A 20,217-nucleotide genomic window follows, 5' to 3' on the forward strand; every position below is an offset into this window, starting at 1 on the left:
TTCTGTATGATTTGGGCCACTAGATCTGTGATCTGTGCAGCTGCTGATCATCTGGTCTATCCCTAGCCACTTGGGTTGCAGACTTTCCCACTGGCTACCATGAGGCGAGCGTGCCTCACGCATGAAGATTATGCTGGCACTCCAGCATGGCCACTCTAACCCCAATGCCCACGCAGGGCATAAGGCATCTGGAGGGCCTTGCCCTGGTCACCTGTGGAGGGGGTGAATTTCAACCCACTTCCGCCCACCATTACTTCACATCCTCCCAGCTGCTTGCACTGTCAAAGCAACAGAAACCTGAGGTGGTTGTTATAAGAGCAAAGTGGGCAGGGTGAGTAAGCCTGTGGAAATATGTGCATAAGGGGCCAGTCACACTGGTCACTGCACCTGGGGTACCAGGAAATGGTATGTGAAGGAAGAAAACAGCCATAAGAAAACCAAATGCTTAATCAGGAGAGAAGATGAGATAGTGTATTTAAAACATGAAAAGTCACAATGATAGATGAAGAATCTACTTAATTGGCCTTCATTGCACATGTAAATGTATAATTAAGAAACCAGGTAACTCCTGTTTGCAGAGTATGGAATTTATTTCTAGGCTAGGAACAGACATCACATTTGTCTCTAAGTAAGTTATGGCTGTCTTTGTCCCAGAACAGAAATGTTCCACGACTGGCGTGTATACACACTGCCCTTTTAATCCGGATTAGTGACCCGCTAAACACGCAGCTGCATTGCTGTCATGTATTCAATTATGGGATGCTGAGTTAACCATTCAGATGTATTTTGCGATGTCCTGGGATAAATTATTAGTGCTTCTTATCCCAAGAACCTTTTTCAGAATTTATCCCAGGATAATGGATACAGATGTCTGAAAGATGGTACTTTGCCCGGGATAAAATAGTTTATCCCGAGATAAATGTGATGTCTGTCGCAGCCTAGTGGAAATAGGTTGGTATAATAGTTCACAGCAAGCATGAGCTTTTTTGCACTTTTCTTCAAGTTTACACAGAAACAAGCTGACGGTCACTCCCCATCTTACAATCACTTAGCTACATTTATGGTCTCAAAGGCTTTGATGTCTGAAAATTTGTCACAGGAGAAATTAATGAGCAGCTGCTTAGTTCCACTCTTGGTGGGGATGATTTCAAACTGCACCGCAGATCTCTCATTGGGCTTCAGCGACGGCACACTTAAAAACAGGAAACAAAGGAGAAAAATCAGTTGAGGACATCCTCGTGCTTGACTTTTGAGTTTCCCCAACAGCTGCCCCCAAACTCCAGTGTTTCATTCAGTTCTGTGGAGGACTTCTGAGGGCCCCAATGAATTTAGATGTCCAGCTCTGACTAGGGTGTTGGGCACCTAACTCCCTTTGGCTCGTGTGGCAATCCCCATGATAGCTACGCCTAGCGGCAGTGATGCAGAGGGATCTAGCTAAACAGTCTGAGAGTGACCTGAGTTTCATTTGGAATTAGGGGTGTAAAGGTGCATGTATTAGTGACACAAGATAAATAACCGGAGCCCTGAGACTTGGTAATAATCAGCTACCCTAAAATAGAATAATTTGGGGGGAATAAGAGAGTTCAAATACTTGAATGCTAGGAAACGATAATGGATGTTTCAAGTGTTTTAAACCACAAAGCTTTGAAAATCCTGGAAATTCATATTTTTGGTTCTCCTAGAGCCGTGCTATATTACATACATCTGATTTCCCTGAGGGTAGAGTTGTGTGAGATGCACTGAACGTGGCTTTTATGTTTTCTGAGGAGGGGGTGCAAGTATGGGACGCACTGTTCTGAGACACCTGAAGTCACGTGCTAACATTTTAGTTGCGTGTTGGTGTTAAACTAACATAGGTGCACCAACCTTAGAAATTCTACAAGGCCTTTACATTTGCCAAGTGGAACACTGAGCGTAGCTTTGTCCATGTATTTAAGTACAGACCTGCAAATTTACCCATTTGTGTTTGTAAAAACAGCATCCCACGACCACAGTGATCCAAATGGAAAAGAGGAGCAAGCTGTAGCAGCTATTCTCTTCCAGCTTGTTGCCTCTCTCATTCACCATCTTAGTAACAGCTGCATTGTGCCCCCTGCTGAAGAGGGATGCAGCTCCTTTACTGTGTTTGTCTCCCCTTAGCGGGATGATACTTGAATTCAAAATGCAGAGTGGAAGAATCAGTGTCCTAGTTACTTCTGTTTAGGGAAACGGCTATCCCTGTTGTTTTTAAAAAGGTGTTTTATCCCAGTATTCACTGCTTTCTTCCTTTCCTAACCTGTTTCGGTGGAGTTCAAAGTAATTCCCTCTCTAAAATGTCATTGACTTGCAATTAAAAGCCAATACTGGGACTTCTTAAAAAAGTATTAGTAGATCCAACTTTGCTTAGGAGAAAGAAAATAGGGCCTGCTATTTAAAAATCCATCTTCTTTTTCTTTCAGCAGTTTTTCGTATGCAGGTCACTGCTGGTGGAATTTTGTGCCTGTGATAGTTATGCAAAGGCTATTTGAGGGTGTATTTTCAGGAGGCTGGCCGCCTGAATTTGTGCCTAAGCAATTTGAGCTTCTTTTTGCTCACATAGTGGAAATCAAGGTATCAAGTGGAAATGTACCGCACCTCTACTTGCCTCGGAGCTGGATTCCGGTTACAAGGGCCTTCGGATGTGCATCTGCAGCTCATTTTATAACGGCAGAAAAAGCCCAGGTTTCAGGCGTAGCTATTTAGGACAGAGACTGCTGCTTACTCAGAACAATGGGGACCAATCTCCTGAGAATTTAGGTCCTGTGGACAGGTTCATCCCTGGTAATGAGGAGCAGTCCCACCGCATTTACCTCACCGTGGTTGTTTAGATTTCTGCCTGATATGTAGGTGCTATTCGGGGAGGCGCGAGCCTGAGTCCCATTGTGTGCATCCTTAGTATCAGCAAGAAGCTGCTGCTTGTACTTACTTTATCTTGAGGCTTCCTTTCAGCAGATCATTGCCTTCTGCCCGCAGCATGCAGTCTTTCACCTCCTCATTAATGGGATTGGTAAACATCACTTCCACATCCACAGCCTCATTCACTTTCACCTCCCCCAGCACCTGTGCAGAGCAAGCACCCGCAGGGTCAGGTTCTGAATTCTTCCCCCTTTCCAGGCACTACCTAAACTGATCTCTTCACAGGCTTTCACACTATGCCCGGGTTGAGTGGGGCATCTGAACTTGCATGTAAAAACCTTCTCCCTCCCCCAGCACTGAAGTGGATCACAGAGTCTTTGCAGGGCAGCACTGAAATCATCTCTCTCTCTCTAGGCTGCAAAGGAGCTGGTCCTTACCTTCATGTCAATGGGAGGATTAGTCATGGTGAGCTCTCTTTGTATCAGTACTTCAGTCCCGCTTTGTACCTGGCATAAGGCTGTGATTTGGATCATGTTGTCTGTAGTTAAGCGCTGCTGATACTCAGCATATGTTATCTTAATGGGAAGCTGTTTCTCTGAAAGGAGAAAACGTTAAAAGGAGAGGTGGGATTCACTTGTAAAAGCCTCACAAAGGTCAGCCGACTAACGTGCGTATTTTCCTGTTGCCCTGTGTCTGCCCTCTCTTGCTGCCCCGCTTCCTGCAGAGTGCCTTTCTGCAGGGGCAGAGCTTGGTCTCTTCCCCTCGCCACCCTCCATTGTGTTACCTGCCCTCTCTCCTGTTTGTAGCTGCCTCTGGAAAGGAGGCAGGTAGCCTGGTGCTTGCTGTTTCCTCACAATGACTACCTGTTAGTTGTCATGGAAGAGCCCTGACTGTAAAATCACGGGCACGGAAGAGCCCTGTTATAAAATCAAAGGATGAGGAGGCAAAGACCTCAAGGGTCAGCTAGTTCAGCCTCTGCAAAGGTGTGCTGTTCATAAGCCATTTCAGCTAAATGCCTGTCCAGCTCCTCTGCAAGTAGCTCCAGTGAAGGAGATTCCACAGGTTCCCTAGGGAGCTGCTTGCCTTGTCCTGCTGCTCTTACAGCTCAGCAGTCCTGTCCAGTCTGAATTCCTTATGATGCACGTTGCCACACCTCCAGGCAGCTTTGCATTTTCTAAATTTCCCCTCCCTCCATTCTTCAGCAAAAATCTGTTTTTACAGAATCTTCCTTCCTTACTTATAACTGAAATGTTCATATTGTTCTTGTTGCAGCTATGGTTGAACTAGGGCATTTCAGCTATTTTGTTCCTCAGTAACCAAGTTCAATTCCAATGAGCGCATGGATCAGATTTCTTTCTTCTATGCTGCTACTGCTTCCCATGATAGCAATGGATCTGTAAAAGCCCCAACACCTCTTTGGCTGGCAGTAGGAAGCTTTCTTTTTTGCTTGCTTTACCTTAAGCTGGTTTCCACTTATTCTGCATAATCTTGTTCCCCTACCACATTCTTCTCATTTCTGGTACAGTTCTTCCATGTCTGTGTTGTACTCAAGTAAGTCAAATTGAGAGATGTTTAGGTTTTTTTTGTTTCTGGTTTTCAGGGAAAAAAAATGAACCTACTTTGTGTCTTAGGAACCCCTGTCTTCCTCTCACACTCTAGTTTAAGATCCCATCCCATTTCACATTTGCTAGTAGTTTTTTATTTTTTTAATTGCTCCAGATCTGTCACCTTGAAAATTAATTTCCCTTTAAATTTGTTGTAAAAGTTGGAATACTCATTTATACAAAAAGTACCTTCATTAGCCGCAAGAGTGACTGACAGGGTATCCTTCCAGATTTCACGAATTGGCTTTCTAGTGTACACGATGGCCCACGCTGTTATATTTGCCTTTACATTCCTAGCAACGGAGGTCAAGTTGCTGAGAATCAAAATTAGGTTGACATCTTTGCCAACCTCTAAGGGGCCGTCAACCTTGAACTTTCCTGAGATATCGGGCTTCGGTATGATTTCCAGCAGTCTTGCTGATGTGCCCCTCAACTCAGCATCCGGAACCATCTTTTCCTGAGCCTTCTTAAATATTTCCCTTTCTTTCTGGGAGCCTGTTAAAGAGTGAACCGTGAAAATAAAAATCAGCAATTGAAAAGCATTTCCATTCAACTAACAACCTGAGGCTTCGCCAGCAGAGTTGTAGAGTGCCTGCATCTATGCCCCCGGTGGGAACAGAGCCACTGTTTGCAGCCACTTTTAACATATTGGGTGGACAACAGAAATGAATTCTTCTTAGAGCTGCTGCCCCTAAACACTCTGCAAAGTCCACAGTTTCTCAGCCTTTCCTCTTTCACTTCTCAACTTTGGAGACTGGTCAACGTAAATTCTAACAGGCTAAACTTTATTCTGTAACACACAGGAAGCCGTTCAGCTGAGGGTTAGTTGCTCAAGCTCTACATTAACAGAAGAGCTTGAATTATCTTCCTTTTCACCCTCTGGACATACGGTTTTTGGCTGCAGGTTTTGCGCGCGCTGTTGTTTGCATTTGTAAATCCAGTTGCCGTCGTTTACGTTCTGTATTTTGCCGATCTGGAAGTGTGAACCTACAGATTGGTTTCCCTTCTTGTGTAACTAACTGTCGCATATTCTTGGGTTTCAAAATGGTGCCTTGTATCTGATAATGGGACTACAGAGTGATTGTACAACATCTCGACCAGTGGCTATTAACATGCACAGGCTGAGATGATGCATGTTTTAAACAACGTAATTAGGGCCCACATTACCTGAGTGGGTAACCATATTACCTTGTGCCAGGGTAACATACCATGAATTGTATGTCAGAATAGTTTATCTTTCCCCCTCCCCCTTTTCTTAGGATTGCAGAAATTATACGTATAAAGTCTGCCCAGGCAGTTTATAGTACTTGTAAAGTAACCCTCCACAGACTCTTACCAAAATGGTTCTGCCAGTTTTAGAATGTTACCAGCAAGAAACAAGATTTTTCTTTACCTTCTTCGTATTTATAGTTGTTGGTGACATCCACACGGGCATAACTGCCCACTGCCTTGGTGCTGATAGACTGGCCAATGGTCTTGGTGTCTGTGTGGAGTGGGGTTTTTTTCCCAGTTTTGTAATTGTAAGACCAGGCAATGCGGTCGGCATTCACCTCTGCGAATATGAAAGGCGCATCGTACTTCAGATCCACATCTCCCTCCTTGATGGCGGTGACTGAGGCAGGGCCACACTGATATATCCCTGGAGCACCGAGAAAAACAGTTAGAACTGTTTGGACTAAGCGCCCAGTATGTGATAGGCAAGATATGTTACCTGCGACCTGTCGAGGACAGTCCTGCCGTCCCAGGACAGTTCCTCTCCTATACAGCCCCTGGGCCAATCTAATCAGCAGCACGTCCTTTGTATTCATTTTGATAAAATGATAATTCATTTTACGAGGCCCTTGATTTTTTGATACCTGCAGGTTTCTGTGTGGGAAACATCAGACTTGCTGGGGGAATAAGTTGTGGAAGTCCTTTTTTGTTTTTTGGCACCCAGGAGTAACCTGAGGCTTTACAAATTGGGCAGAGGATACAGCTTCTCTTGCCCTTGCACAGAAAGGCTGTGTTTGGCATGGCTGAATTTCTCGTTCCTCTCCCCTGCCAGCCCCAAATCTGACTAGCTGCCCTCTCTTCAGTCATTTCCTAGAGTTGAAATCCCTCTACCTTCACTCGTTTCCTGGGGGGTTGCATCCAAGACTTGCCATCCACCATAGGAGGAGCCTAAGTCACTGCGGGTGAACCAGCCTTCGTTCCAAACATGGAAATTCCTATAGAGGAGAATAAAGAGGGTGAACAACAAGCATGTGCCAGGTGTGCAGAGGTTTGGGATGATCGCTAGTTCGGTTGACTCTTACACTTCTGCGAGCCCAGGTCTTGTCCCTAGTGTGGGATGTTGGAAGCTTTATATAACCTTTGTGGCTTTCTGATCCAGAGGCCAGCCAGGGGCATTTTGGGCCAGGGCACAACATAAATCGGGCAGAAGCTGAGTGGATTTGAATCAGGTCAGAGGTGTGTAAGCTTTTTAAAATGTCTGATGAAGTAAGGTGCCTTCTGCCTGACTTTGGCTTAACATGGCTGACTACTTGTCTCATGACAGGAAACAGCCTCAGAGCTGCTCTAAGTTATGCCCAGCTGCTTACAGCGCCACGTTGATGTGACAAAGATTGATGGAGTATAGCAGTGCACTTGCCATGTCTGTTTGCCAAGGTGAGACTCGGCACTAGATGTCATCAACAATTATAAATAGGAGGAAGGTAAAGAACATCTTCTGTTTCGGGTTGGTAAGCTGCTGGGCTGACCAAGCTTCCTGGCTATGTTTGCTGCTGACAATCTTACCCCAAACTTTCACCTGCATTTTTGCACTTTCCGTTTTGTTATGGCCATAATTCTGTGTACTTTTACCACTAATGATCTTTCTGCAGGGGCCCTGCTGAAAGTCTATGCCTTAGCATGAAACAAATCAAGTCTCACTGTGTGATATTCCCAAGGAGATTCCCCAGGTTTTCTGTGAGCTCTGGTCCTGTACCTGTAGCGTCTTTCTGGTCTGGCCACTGTCATAATCCACTGTTAGAACTGACTCTAAGTGCTAAATCAGGTATATGTAAATAGGGTGGTGTTTAGTTCCCAGTCAGCAAAAATTGTTCTACTCATTGGAGAAAGACAATACATTGGAAAATGGTGCAATTGTAGCTGGTCCTTTCTATCCTTTTAATAGCTTGTTGTTCCTTCATGGTCTCTGTATTGCTTGTGTGCAACGTTAACTGTAAATTAACACAGTATTTACCACTGGAATCTGCACTCTTTTGCTGAAGTTTGTATCTATCTATAGGCTATTGTAATGCCCTTCTTATGTGTTTGCAAGTCTGATTGATGTCAGTGTTTCATATTGGTGATACTTACCAGACACTATCTAGTCCTTTCTTCACAGGATTTCCATCAGAGTCATAATATTCATCCACAATCAGGTTTTCATCTACATCGTGGGCAGAGTTGAAGTTTGAAATTGCACGAGAGGGGATTCCCAGACACCTGAGCACTAAAGAAACCCCATAATTAATTAATGAATTAATTACAAACAGTATTTGAGAGAGAGAGTTTTTAGACGGCTGTTTTCAGCTAGTTGTTCTGGACAGTAATCTTGGCCATGCCAATCTACCAGTTTCTTTGAATCACTCTTGGGTAGGTGTTTAGCATTTTCCTTAATGGACCTGTGCAATCAGTATCTCTGTGTTAAATTAAACATACCTGTGGCCAACACTGCTGCAAACACCCAGCACTGTCCAAATTTAACAGGTCTATAACCAGACTGCTTCCAGTTCACCAGGATTGCAACACTTCCACTCCAGCTGTTTGGGCTTTTTCCACCAGAATAATCTCCGCTCCAGTTTCCCATCAGCACCCCATTATCATCAAGGCTGTTGACCTGGGAAAATTCACATTTAATTAATGCATAAAAGAGATCAAGAGTTTACAACAGATGACAAAGGAAGGCAGAGGACAACTGCCTCGAGTAACATTTCGGTGAACCAGCAGTGCTGCCTCGCACAGTTGACCTGCCAGGAAGAAGACAGTTTACTTTATTTTCAGGGAAGAGGGCACCTCAAGTAGCTTCTTTCAGTCCCTTGGCACCTCTCGCTTGAAACAGTGGTAGCACCGGGCAAGGAAGTCCAAGCACCTGTATGGAGGGAAATGTCTTTCCAGGAGGGAACACAGTTCTTATAAGTGAAGGTCTGAGCAGTGGCATTTGCAATCTCCATAACAATTCCTGGAGTTTTAAAAATGTACTGTAAAGGCCTACAAAAAAGAGCAGTGTATTTTAGCTAGAGGTTGTTCTTTTTTTCACTGAAACTACTAGAAAGAAATTCTTTGCGGATGCAAAACCTATCATATTCCTGTCTCCGGCCTGGATTGCATCCTTCCTGTGCTGGGATTCCTCTGTTTTAAGTAGATTTAGTACTAGTGAAAGGAGTGGCAGTGCTGAAGTATGAATTGCTCTAGGACAGAAGTGGTGCAGCTGGAGAGCGCAAGGATCACGGGGAGGATTGAGGTGGGGGCACAGAGTAGGGCACCAAAATTGTCACTCCTTGTGCTACTGGTTTAACATTTAGATTTCACAGCAGTAATTGCCTCAAAGACCAGCGACCCAACAAAGCTGGGAAGTCCAGGTCAGGACAGTGGCTCGCTGAGCATTTCTCTGGCTCGTTGCTGTGGTTTCTGAGTCCCTCTCTCAGCAGGTTTTCCGCACAAGAAAATATTTGCATCCTTATCTAAAAAAACCCAAAAAACCTGTTTCTACAGGAACTGTTAGTGGTTTGGACGGTTGCAACATTTCCAGTGCTGAAAGAACTAACCTATTTCTTACCATGGCAGTGAGAACACGCCCCACATACTTGGGATCATTCCTGCGAGAGACATCTGTAGCTGCGTCCCTGCGGTATCCCAGGCTTCGGTCCAGTATGGAGAGGCAGATATCCAGAATGTCTTTCTGAAACTATGTTTAAAAATACCTCAATATACAAGCAATGCAAGTGGTTCTTCCATGTCAGTATTCAGGGTGCAAGTGAATAGCATTTGAAAAGAAGGGTTCTAGCTCAGTGAACAGTTATGGGCTTGAGACAGGGCTTAGTGGGTGAAAATCTAGGGCCTGTGTCTTACAGAGGCACAGTTTAGATATCACTGTAAGGAAGTGAAATTGGGGTCAGGGCCGTGGGGCCCTCTTACCCCAGCTGGAGGTCGGTATTGATAACTGGTCGCTTCTCTTCCTCCATAATGTGGGGCAGGACACAAGGCCTGATACCTGCTCCTCCAATGCATCAGCAGAGCTGCAGAGGAGCATGCCTTTTGGCTGCCAGTGTCTCAAAGACACCCTTAGAGGCTGCAGCACATTATGGGCTGCCAGAAGGATGAACGGGAAGGAGCGGGCAAGCGCCGATCCAGCTTGTGAGAGGACATGGGGCTAGAACACCAGCATTCCCACACCACGCGTACCTGGCCATAGTTCCATCCGAAACTGTGAATATAGGATGCACCGCCCACAAAGAGGACCCCAAACTCTTCCAGCACGTATTCGTTGCGCTCAGCGGGATCGGGCATGAACACCTCATCCTCTGAAAATCCAAATTGCAGGTGCTGTAAAACCCCTGGGATGGAGCTGCCTTGCCTATGATCCATTCTGTATTTGTGCAATAGGCTGTTCTTCCTTAGTGTAGCACCTTCTGTTTGTCTTTGAGCTTTGTTCTGTTGCTTATTGCCCGTTCTCCAATTTGTCAATGAATTCTGCTCCTATTCTCCCAAGTGTCTGCAAGCCCTCCCAGTTCTGTCATGTGCACACTTGCTCAGGAAACTCTCTATTCCTGCATCCAAATCATTAATGACAATGTTAAACACCCCTGGACCCAAAACAGACCCATATGGAAAGAAACCTTCTGCCATTCTGGCATTGATATATACATAGTTCAGTTGTTGTAGGAAAAAGGTCTCACGTGGGCAGCCGTGTGGTAATAAAATAGGTAAATAAGCTATTTCAAGGACAGCCTGAATTGTTTGTACCTTTAGACCAAGGGTTGAAGAGCAGAACAAACATGCCAATATCCAGAGTGGAGGAGCGGCCACCTAAGAAAACCTTCACGCTCAGCCTGTAACGCCCGATGGGAGCAGTAGCAGGACTGGAAATACTGATGCTCGCAGAACCGGAACTGGTGGACTGTAGGACTGCGCTCCAGGTGTCCTTGCTTGCTGTTTTAGAGATGTCAAATACAGCCTGTGTCTTAGCTTGCAATGAAGGTCTCGGCCCTTTCAAAGAGGACAAAGAACAGGGGATTTATCCTGAGCTCTCAAGTCAGCCTGCAGTGTCCACTAGACGAAGCAGAGATAATGGCTGGGAGGCAAGGAGTAGGCAGCGTAACCTGGGCCAAAGGAGGAGTGGGCATTGGGCAGCGAGAGAGGACATTGCCAAGGTGTAAGGGCGTGAAGGAGCACTCCCTCGTGGGGGTGACAGAGATAGCGACATTACCTGTTCTTGCAATGAAGGTTAAACCCTGGTCAGACTTCCATTCTCCGCTGAAGGTCAGGGTGATAGTGAAGGCTTGTCCTCTTCTCACAACCAGTTCTTTGCCAGGATATTTGTCAGTGTGGTGAGCACTCCCATTTTCATTACGCTGCCAGTTGATCTCTCTGAGTGTCAGCGCTGTGAAAAAGAGGAGAGAGCTGAGGACAAAGCTGTGGCCTTCAGGGTGCAATGGAGTCTCCCCACACAGAGGAAAGGCTCTCAGGCCTCTTATCTGGGGCAAGGTGTTGTTTCTGCACAGGAGCTGTAAGAGGAAATTTTGGTGGGGGTGGTTCTCTCTGTTCGGTCACTGTCACACATGAGCCGGGTGTTCATTCTGTGAGCAGTTTATGCTGCTTTGGGTGGGGTCTCAGAAAATGAAGTCCATGGTATCTAGTGAAAACTAAACAGCAGGAGTGCGTGGGAGCTGGGCTAGTGGGAACTTGGACGAGAGTCCAAGAGGAAAAAGAAAATGTTGGTGTTGACATTTGCGAGTATGTGAAGGAAGAACCCAGCAGAATCCACCTGGCTGCTGCTTTTGGTCAAAATATAACCCCCATGGTTACACTGTGGGGCTGCCAGAGCAAGAGATATACAAGGGGACACTCGGGAGAATCCTCTGGGTCTCTGGGCAGCAAGAAGAGGGCTCAAGAAAAACCTATCGTATTGAACCATGAAATGTTCCCATGAGATGGCTGGTCTCTCTCCTTCCCATGTTGCATGTTTCCTGGAATGACTAAACGCTGCCTTCACAGAGCAACATCTGCCCAGAGCGTGTGGAGGCGCTGGCCTCAGCTTTAGGATTCTTGGTGGATGGTGGGGAGGCGGCAGGCGGCAATCACATCATTACAGGGAGGAAACAGTTTGCTGTGATGAGGAGTAAGTCTTGGCTGTGGCAAGGCAAAAGGGAGTGTTATGAGGTATTTTCCAAGAAATGGAAATTCTAGCATTCCTCTCCCTAAAAGAAAAAGTTTTGGCAGGTCTGGGAAATTGGAAATGTAGTAAAAAAGCTGTCCGAGGAATAAACTGTACATATCTGGCCTAAGACTCTGAAAACCATCTAGGAGAGTCATGCTGTGGGCACTGAGGAAGGGCCAGCTTACTGGATGTATTTAGGCCTTAGAAGTAGAAGTGAAAGTGCAAATCGCCAGAGAGTTTTCAAGACCGTCTAAGCACCTGTCTGTAACGTTAGCCAAATATTTTGGCCCTGACTGTTGAGACATCCCAGTGGCATGTTATGGTAAAAGGAATGAAAAGAATAGAAGATTTACCTGCTAGAAAACTGGGTTGATGACTACTGAGATTTGTGCAGCTCCGTGCAACATTTTCAGTGTGTATCTTTGCATATACCTGATCAATTTGCATAAGCCCATAAACTGCATTTTAACTTCCTGCATCCTCCTTGCCCTGCCTGTAGGTTGTAGCTTTGTTGACCTTTCCCTTGGCACCACACCAAGCTGGATGTGTACACGTCCATGGGGCCTGATGGGATGTGCCCAAGGGAGTTGGCAGATGTGATTGCAGGGCCATTGGCCATCACCTTTGAAAACTCATGGCCATCAGGAGAGGTCCCAGATCAGTGGAAAAGGGCAAACATAGTGCCCATATTTAAGAAAGGAAAAAGGATGATCCAGGGAACTATGGATCAGTTGGCCTCACCTCAATCCCGGGAAAAATCACGGAGCAGATCCTCAAGGAATCCATTTCTAAGCACTTGGAGGAGAAGAAGGTGATTAGGAACAGTCAGCATGGATTCACCAGGGGCAAGTCATGCTGGGCCAACCTGATGCCTTCTGTGACGAGGTGACAGGATCTGTGGATGTGGGGAGACCGGTGGATGGGGTGTACCTTGATTTTTAGCAAGACTTTTGCTACGGTCACCCACAACATTCTTGCAGGCAAGCTAAGGAAGTGCGGGCTGAATGAATGGACTGTAAGGTGGATAGAAAACTGACCAGAGCATTGGGCTCAGAGGGTAGTAATCAATGGCTAGTTGGCAGCCGGTATCAAGCGCAGTGCCCCAGGGGTAGGTCCTGAGGCCAGTTTTGTTCGAAGTCTTCGTCAGCTACCTGGATGATGGCACAGAGCGCACTCGCGCCGAGTCTGCAGATGACACCAAGCTGGGGGGAGTAATAGGCTGGAGGGGAAGGCAAGGATTCAGAGTGACCTAGACGAATTGGAGGATTGGGCCAAAAGGAATCTCCTGAGGTTTAACAGGGACAAGTGCAAAGTCCTGCACCGAGGACGGAACAGTCCCATGCACTGGGACAGGCAGGGGCTGGCTGGCTGAGCAGCAGCTCTGCAGAAAAGGGCCTGGGAGTGACAGTGGGCAATAAACTGAACAGGAGCCAGCAGTGTGCCCTTGTTGCCAAGAAGGCTGATGGCATCCTGGGCTGCATTGGAGGAGCGCTGCCAGCAGATTGACTGCAGTGATTCTTCCCCTCTATTCAGCATGGGGGAGGTCGCATCTGGAGTCCTGTGGGCCCCCCACTACAGGAAGGATGTGAACAAATGGGAGACAATCCAGCAGAGGGTGACAAAAATGGTGAGGGGGATGGGGGACATGGCTTCTGAGCAAAGACAGGGGGAACTGGGCTGATTTAGTCTGGAGAAGAGAAGACTGAGAGGAGACTTAATTGCAGCCTTCATCTACTTGAAGGGGGGTTCAAAAGACGATGGAGGTAGACTGTTCTCAGTGTGGGCAGTGGACACAGAACAAGGAGCAACGGGCTCAAGTTGCAGCAAGGGAACTTTAGGTTAGATATTACAAAAAATCTTCTCCCTAGGAGGGTAGTAAAACATTGGAGCAGGTTACTCAGAGAGGTGGTGGAGATCCATCCCTGGCAGGGTTTCAAAACCTGGCTAGACAAAGCCTTGGCTGGGATGGTCTAGTTGGGGCTGGTCCTGCTTTGAGCAGGGGTTGGACTTGATGACCTCTCTGAGGTTCCTCCCAACCCTAACTTTCTGTGATTCTATGCACTGCCCTCGGCCTGTGTAGTGTTGCCTCTAGTGCTTTCTCGGTCCCTCCTCCAAGGCTCTGCAGGTGCCTCTTTTTTGGACAGTAGCTCCCAGGGCAGAAACTGTGGTTTGTGCCCTGTAGAGCTGTGCATGTGTGAGGAGTTGAGAAGCAATTATGCATCTAGCTACCGCAGAGGACTTGCTCACCTTGGCCCATGTCTGATCACCTTGGCCTGCAGAAGTGGCTCCTGGGCTCCCTCTCTGGATGTCCTGGGCTCCCTGGTAGGGGACGGTGGGTGTCTTTGGCTTGATTTAAAAACCTACTTGTGAGGTTTGCTGTTGGCATTATATCCTTTGTGGGGTGGAGCATGACTTGCCCCTCCTTCCCCTTTCCCTGCCCCCTTACCCCCTGTCCTGCTTGTGGAAACTGTGAAATGTTCCTTTTTCCTTCCTGATCACATTTCCTGGACTGGGGGAAGGGAGACCAGTGAGCAGGAGGGAGGGGGCTGCCTGGGTAACAGGAAGACCAGTCAGAGAAGAATGTGAATACAGAAGTCCACCCACACTCTCGAGGAATATGTTCACTCACACCACAGCACTCAAACTTCCCAGCAGGAAGGGGGGTGACAAAAAGCCTTCTCAGAAACTAGTATTTCCAAACAGAGGAGGGGGGTGACAACAGAGCTGCTGGCCAGCTGCTCCTGAAATTCTACTGTATGGCATGTGCACGTAGCACCCGGTGCTCTCTTATGTGCACTTGTGATACAGAGACGTCGGGTGGCTGTTAGCGAAGAGTGGCACTTAGTTATGGATCCACTGAAACAGAGGGTGGCAAATGGTGTCCCTTGAGCATGCGGCCTCGCAGCTGTCTGACGCAGCAAAGCTGGGAGGTTACATCTAAATGTGCTAGCTGCCAGTGTCGGGCCCTGGGACAGCTAAGCCTGAGAAGGGGAGCAGAGGGAATGAGGAAATGATTGACACAGAACCTAGAGCAGGAACTGGGTTGTTTTTTCCCTTCCTCCTCTAGTGACATAGGGCAGGGCATGAACCAGCTGGTCATGCCCTGTGACACTGCATGGAGGTCACAGGTCAGATGATGTCCTCTCCCTTGCCCCCTGCAGAGAGCAGGGAGGCTCCAGCTGGAGCAGAGGTGCTGCTGGTGGAGGCATCCCCAAATTCAGATCAGAACCTGGACATCTAGGCTTTTCACTGACCTGCTTTCCTAGATGTATCCGCTCAGGAATTACCTTCTTTGAAGGAAAAATAACGAAGGGTAACTATTTTCCGTTGTGTATCTTGTGCAATTTTCATGGGATAGTTTGTATATTATTTTCTTCCATGCCTTTTATATAATGTTTACACACACACACACACACACACACACGTGTGTGTGTGTGTGTGTGTGTGTGTAATTTATGGTCCTTGTGAATAAAGTATTGTGTTTTTCCAGTGTAGCAGGAGGGCAAACTCTGTATATCCTCTGCCTGATACTAGTCCACCTAGACCCCGATTTGGGGGGTGCATTTGCAGGGACATGGTGCAGGCAGGCGTTGGCCTATCTTCTGTGGATTCCCTGAATGGCAGGCAAGGTGATCGGAGTTCAGGGCTGGATCTGGGGACTGTTCCATACCATCGTTGATAAGAGACCCCCAAACCTTCATTAGGTGGGAACAGTTTTTGAACTGGGTTTGATACTGATACTCTGCAGCTCTTTAGCAGTATGTTGAGCCTTGAGGGCTCCTTGTAGATTCAGTACATACAATCCCCATTAACAGTGAAGAATGTTAAGGTTACCAAAGCTAAAATTAAGTGGTCTCAGACTTTGAGCAGTCTTTGTGCCTGTGCTTTGTTAGTGCCATGATTGCAAGAATCAGGCAGTAAGCAGGGTTTGCATCCAGGCCCTTCAGATGCACAGTTCAGGCCACAGCACCTTGGATACAAAAGTGTCTAGTAACAGAAATAGACATATATGGACCAGCCCCAGCAGGGAAACGCAAGGCATGTTTTGCCCATGTCCCCTTACTGTTTTTTGTGATACAGAAAAGGGCTATTGAATAGCAGGATCCTTTAGTTCTGTTTCTTGCATTCAGAGACAGGGTGTAGTGGCTATGAATAGTGCATTTAGGCACACAAAGTTGCTACCTTCATTCTGGAAGGCACCGTGGTTCGGAGAATGGGAGTTGCTTCTGTCATTAGAAATCTCAAATTTAGTCCTGGCTCTGGCTGCAGTTACCCTGTACAACCTCTCAGTTACCCTGTTTGTAAGACAAGTGAATTACACTTGCTTATCCTGGGATAGGGCTGCAAGGTCATGGTCAACAATAAGGGCATGTAAATGCCCTAGTAATATTATTCAGTAGAGGTGATTGGGCCATGTTCTTTTGTCTTCGTGATCTAGTGCCCTTCCTGTGGGCCAGTGGGTATTTGGAGACCTTGAATCTGTCTCATGTGAACTTATCTGAGACTTTATCAGCAGGGTGGGCCCTTGACAGGTTTATAAGCAGGGAGGGAAGATTTCATTGCACCTCAAAAGCTGAAAACCCCAAGCCACCTTTATGAATGCTTTGCCTCTCACATGAGCTGGATCTAAATCCTCTCTTTACAAGCAAGCTCAGTCACTTGGCTGGTGGCACCCAGCTCCAGCAGTGCTCCAGACTCTACCCTTATTTCCAGTCCCTGAATGCCACGGGCCTATGAGAATGCAAAGGAAGAAGCTGTTCTGAGCAGTTTACAAAGCTTGCTCGATGACATACAACACTTAGTCCCGATTCTGTATTACTTCCCCTCTCCTGCCCTGCCTGGTACCTTCCTCGTGCAAGTTGCTGTATTAGAAGGAAGCCATTTTATTGTCACGCTAATCCAAGGGAGTGACTGGAACCAGGTGGAGAAAAAGCCAAAACAGCCCCTATTCCACTGTAAACTTTATCAGAAAGTTTTTGCTCATGCTTTCTCGGGGCCCTATGGCAGGTGGCAGGAATGTCTGGGGATCCTGCCATTCAGCTGACAGGTGTGGGGGTGATTCCTCACTGTCCCTCCAACTCCTTCTGTCCACTAAAGAATGAGAAAGGGGCTTTAGTAGCGAGCCCCACCCCAGCTCTCCCTGGAAGTCATCTTGACGCTCCAACATGCCAGGGCAAGGCACCAGTCTAGGCCTTGAGGCCATCTCACATCACCACCCAGGACCCATGTGTTTTAGGTCTGGTTTGGTTTCCCAACCCCTTCCTCCTTCTCATGCATATCACTTGCACCCAGATGCAGCACAGATGCTGTGCAGCAGTTGTGACTGTCAGCTAATGCACTTCAGGTGAGAAGTGGCTGTTGCAGTCACTCTTCCCTACATGGCTGTGATCATTTTCTCTGAGCCCTGGCTCCTTCCTCTGATTTCAGTTTCCTCGAGCAGCCACACTCATTTGTACAAGATACTTTTGAGCAGCACTCCTGCTCTAACTGTGTTTGATTCTAACAATACTGGGGCTTAACAGTGCCAGACAGTGACTGGGATAATTATACAGATACAAGTAGCTGAGTGCTCAACAGCAGGGGTGTACTAAGGGCTTCAGGAACTCCTTGTTGAATCCTGCCATTGAGCTGAGGGGACAACTGGGCTCTTTCTCTGCCCTTCACTCCCTCCCTTACCAGATGTTACTAAACTAGCTTTGCTAGGGGTGACTTGGCCTGGGCTCATCAGCACCTGCTGAATGGCAATTTCAGTGGCCCTGGTTGCATCATATGGCAGTGCACTTTGGACAGTGTTCAGGAGCAGAGACCCAGGCCCCTGTCAAAGGTCTGCCTCCCCTCCACACCCTTCAAATCCTATAAACTGAGTATGAGCTGGGGGTTTCACACAAGCAAAGTCTGATTATGTCCAGCAAGTGCCAAGTTGTTTGCTGGGTGGTGCTGCTCTTCCTGCACCTGGCATTATGTGAGAATTTTGTTTAAATAGGAGGTAGGGGGACAGGACAGATGGTCAGTCTCCTCATTGTGTCTCTCTGAGTATATTGCAGCAAGGGAGGACACGTTTGGGAAGCTGCTTGCTGAAATCTTGGCTATAGTGTTAGCACATCATTGCCCAAGAGTAAGTGTTACACTGAGGAAATGATAGGTCTATGTGGTTTTTTCCCCCATTGCTGCAGTTTGTGGTTAGTGGTTTTTGTGTCCGGTGTTAATATGTTTCTCTGTTACAAAGAGTTATCCCATTCAGGCAGGTCTGTCTCATGCAGACCAGTAAGTCTTCACTGCCATTTCCATAAGCCTCCAATACACCACAGTTATGGGGAACTGACCACTACACGTACCAAACCCTTCCTGACCCTGCTTTCCTCCTCACCTGCTACAGGGATGAACATCTAGATGAGTGGAGTGACAAAGTCCACCCAGCCATCTAGGTTCAGTACCCGAGCACTGGCAGGCCAGAGCAGGTCCTTCCAGCAGCATGTTACACAGGTGCTGCAAGGAATATGCCAACCTGCAAGCGGTCCAAGTAAGCGCACAGTTACTTTTTGCAATAGTTGTCCTGACTCTTTTCCACCATGGAAGACACAGACACAAGGGACTGACACCTCATTACACCAGTCTCAGGAAACAAGAACCCTTCATTTTCAAACATCACTCCCTCTCCTCTTCTGTCTTCAGTATCAGTTTTACCCAAAAATGTTTCTGATCCACCTTAAGTAGGAGAGCCAGGCTTCCCCTGGCACAGAAGGTGTGCAAAGAGGGGACAGCAGTGTGAGCTTCGTGCGGCCCGTGCTTTACAGCAGTGTTCCCAGAGACCTGGGAGCCAGCCCTTATAGCCCTAAAAGGTCTGGTTTTGGCAAGAGAAAGCCCCATTTGTCTCAGAGATGCATTGACTCGACATCTCTTCTGGACAGCCTGTTGTTGGGGCTTCCATAAAGTCCTGTCTGGATTTTAAAGGTGCATCTCCTTCTTGCCCGCTGTTATTCCTCCAAGTAGTGTGTGTACAGTTTGTTCCCCAGGTTAAGAGTGAACCCAAACAAATGTGTCCATTCTGCTCACGGTTTGTTCATCTGCAGACTGCACTAAACACTAATTTGCTGCAAGCATCTGTAGACATGAGACCCAGACCATCGGAGCTTCTTGTTAACACTCACAAAAGAGATCTGCAGTAAGTATCTGTATTCCAAAACTAGGCTGTGCTTTTTAACTTCACTTCATATTTGTAGTTCACTTTCCAAAAGTCTTAACATTTAACATGACCTGCAGAAAATGCTTCTATTCTGTACACAGTAGTAAACTCTTGGATGATGTCCCTGAAAAGTCTTAGTGGCCTTCCACAACCCACTGTGCTGTGCATCCTGTTGTATTACTGAACACCAGCAGTAAGTGGAATGTACGTTTAATTCCTTACTAAAAAGTCAGGAAAATAAATGGTAAAGTGACTGATTCCAATTCCCAGACAACAGAGTACAACAAATTCCTGCTAAGGAGCTGGCCTCCTGGGGGAACGTAGCCTACTCAGTTGCAAACACATTATCCAAGGAGAGACTTGTGCGTTACTCACCAGCCATGATCTCTTGCTCCTTGTGTTGTCTGTTCCTCTATGTGCTCCTGGTGCTGTATGAAGTTCCAAGCTGTGTTTGAGGCACCATTTATAGTGAAAATCTTGGGCCTCTCCTTCTGTTCAAACCAATAGGAATTCACATGAGGTGGGTGAGGCACTTAGGTCATGTAGTCCAGTGATAGCATGCTATCCATAGTCTCATGCCACCGCACTTATGCAAGAAAGGAGGAAAAGGCAGGCTATTTGTCCAGGAGGTACTAAGTTTCTGAGAAGAGTACTGTGCCTTCAATTTGCATACCAGTAGTCTCAGACTTCATATCTGCGTATATGTTACTTTTAGGGGTGAGGAAGGGCAAATACTGAGTCATTAAGAAGTAATGGCTTTTTCCCTGTATGAACCAGAGGCAATTATGCATATACATAACTCATAAGTTTGCCTCACCTGAGGAACATATGCAAAAGCTTGTGTTTCAGTTCCTCAGAAACTCGGACCTGTAGTGCCTGGTAAATGGTACTACTGAGACTGTTTTCCCCTTGGATTCTGAGTGAACCGGTGCTACCAGTGCCCTTTGGGGCAGGTATCCTTGAGAAGTAAAGTTTACAGATACTGATGCAAAATGGTGGATTCATTTTTTAGGCACAGATCACCAGAGCTGTGGTACCTAGTGGGGGTAAGGGGGAGATCCTTACCTGCTCTAGCTCTCTGCACTTGGGCAGCAGCTGGTGCTCTGATACTGTTTGCTTCTTTCTTTCCCTCGTCTCCCCTCCATCCCGTGGCA

At 46.9% G+C, this 20,217-nt stretch overlaps 1 protein-coding gene across 2 annotated transcripts; it reads right to left on the bottom strand.

Moving 5' to 3' along the window:
- Positions 1-449: 449 nt before the first annotated feature.
- LOC109313134 (protein-glutamine gamma-glutamyltransferase E-like) lies at positions 450-19,502 on the bottom strand. 2 transcript variants are annotated; one of them, XM_019539557.1, is made up of 13 exons: positions 19,439-19,502; positions 10,930-11,103; positions 10,467-10,709; positions 9,906-10,024; positions 9,280-9,408; positions 8,163-8,340; positions 7,818-7,953; positions 6,582-6,685; positions 5,872-6,117; positions 4,668-4,973; positions 3,312-3,469; positions 2,945-3,078; positions 450-1,192 (listed from the first exon to the last, which is right to left on the bottom strand). In XM_019539557.1, the coding sequence occupies exons 1-13, from the start codon at positions 19,443-19,445 to the stop codon at positions 1,045-1,047; spliced, it is 2,082 nt and encodes a 693-aa protein (XP_019395102.1). In that variant the 5' UTR covers positions 19,446-19,502; the 3' UTR covers positions 450-1,044. The 2 variants fall into 2 exon arrangements, with proteins under 2 accessions (XP_019395102.1, XP_019395101.1); XM_019539556.1 differs by lacking the exon at positions 19,439-19,502 and adding an exon at positions 14,128-14,243.
- Positions 19,503-20,217: the final 715 nt, after the last annotated feature.

This window comes from Crocodylus porosus, unplaced genomic scaffold, assembly GCF_001723895.1.
Source record: "Crocodylus porosus isolate Cpor-Errol unplaced genomic scaffold, CroPor_comp1, whole genome shotgun sequence".
Classification (NCBI taxonomy): Eukaryota; Metazoa; Chordata; order Crocodylia; family Crocodylidae; genus Crocodylus; species Crocodylus porosus.

Excerpts from the sequence above, each read along its gene's own strand:
- LOC109313134 (XM_019539556.1), bottom strand. Across the intron at positions 7,954-8,162 it reads TGCAGCAGTGTTGGCCACAG|TGCTCAGGTGTCTGGGAATC; the intron begins GTATGTTTAATT and ends GGGTTTCTTTAG. Across the intron at positions 3,470-4,667 it reads CACTCTTGCGGCTAATGAAG|AGAAACAGCTTCCCATTAAG; the intron begins GTACTTTTTGTA and ends TTCTCCTTTCAG.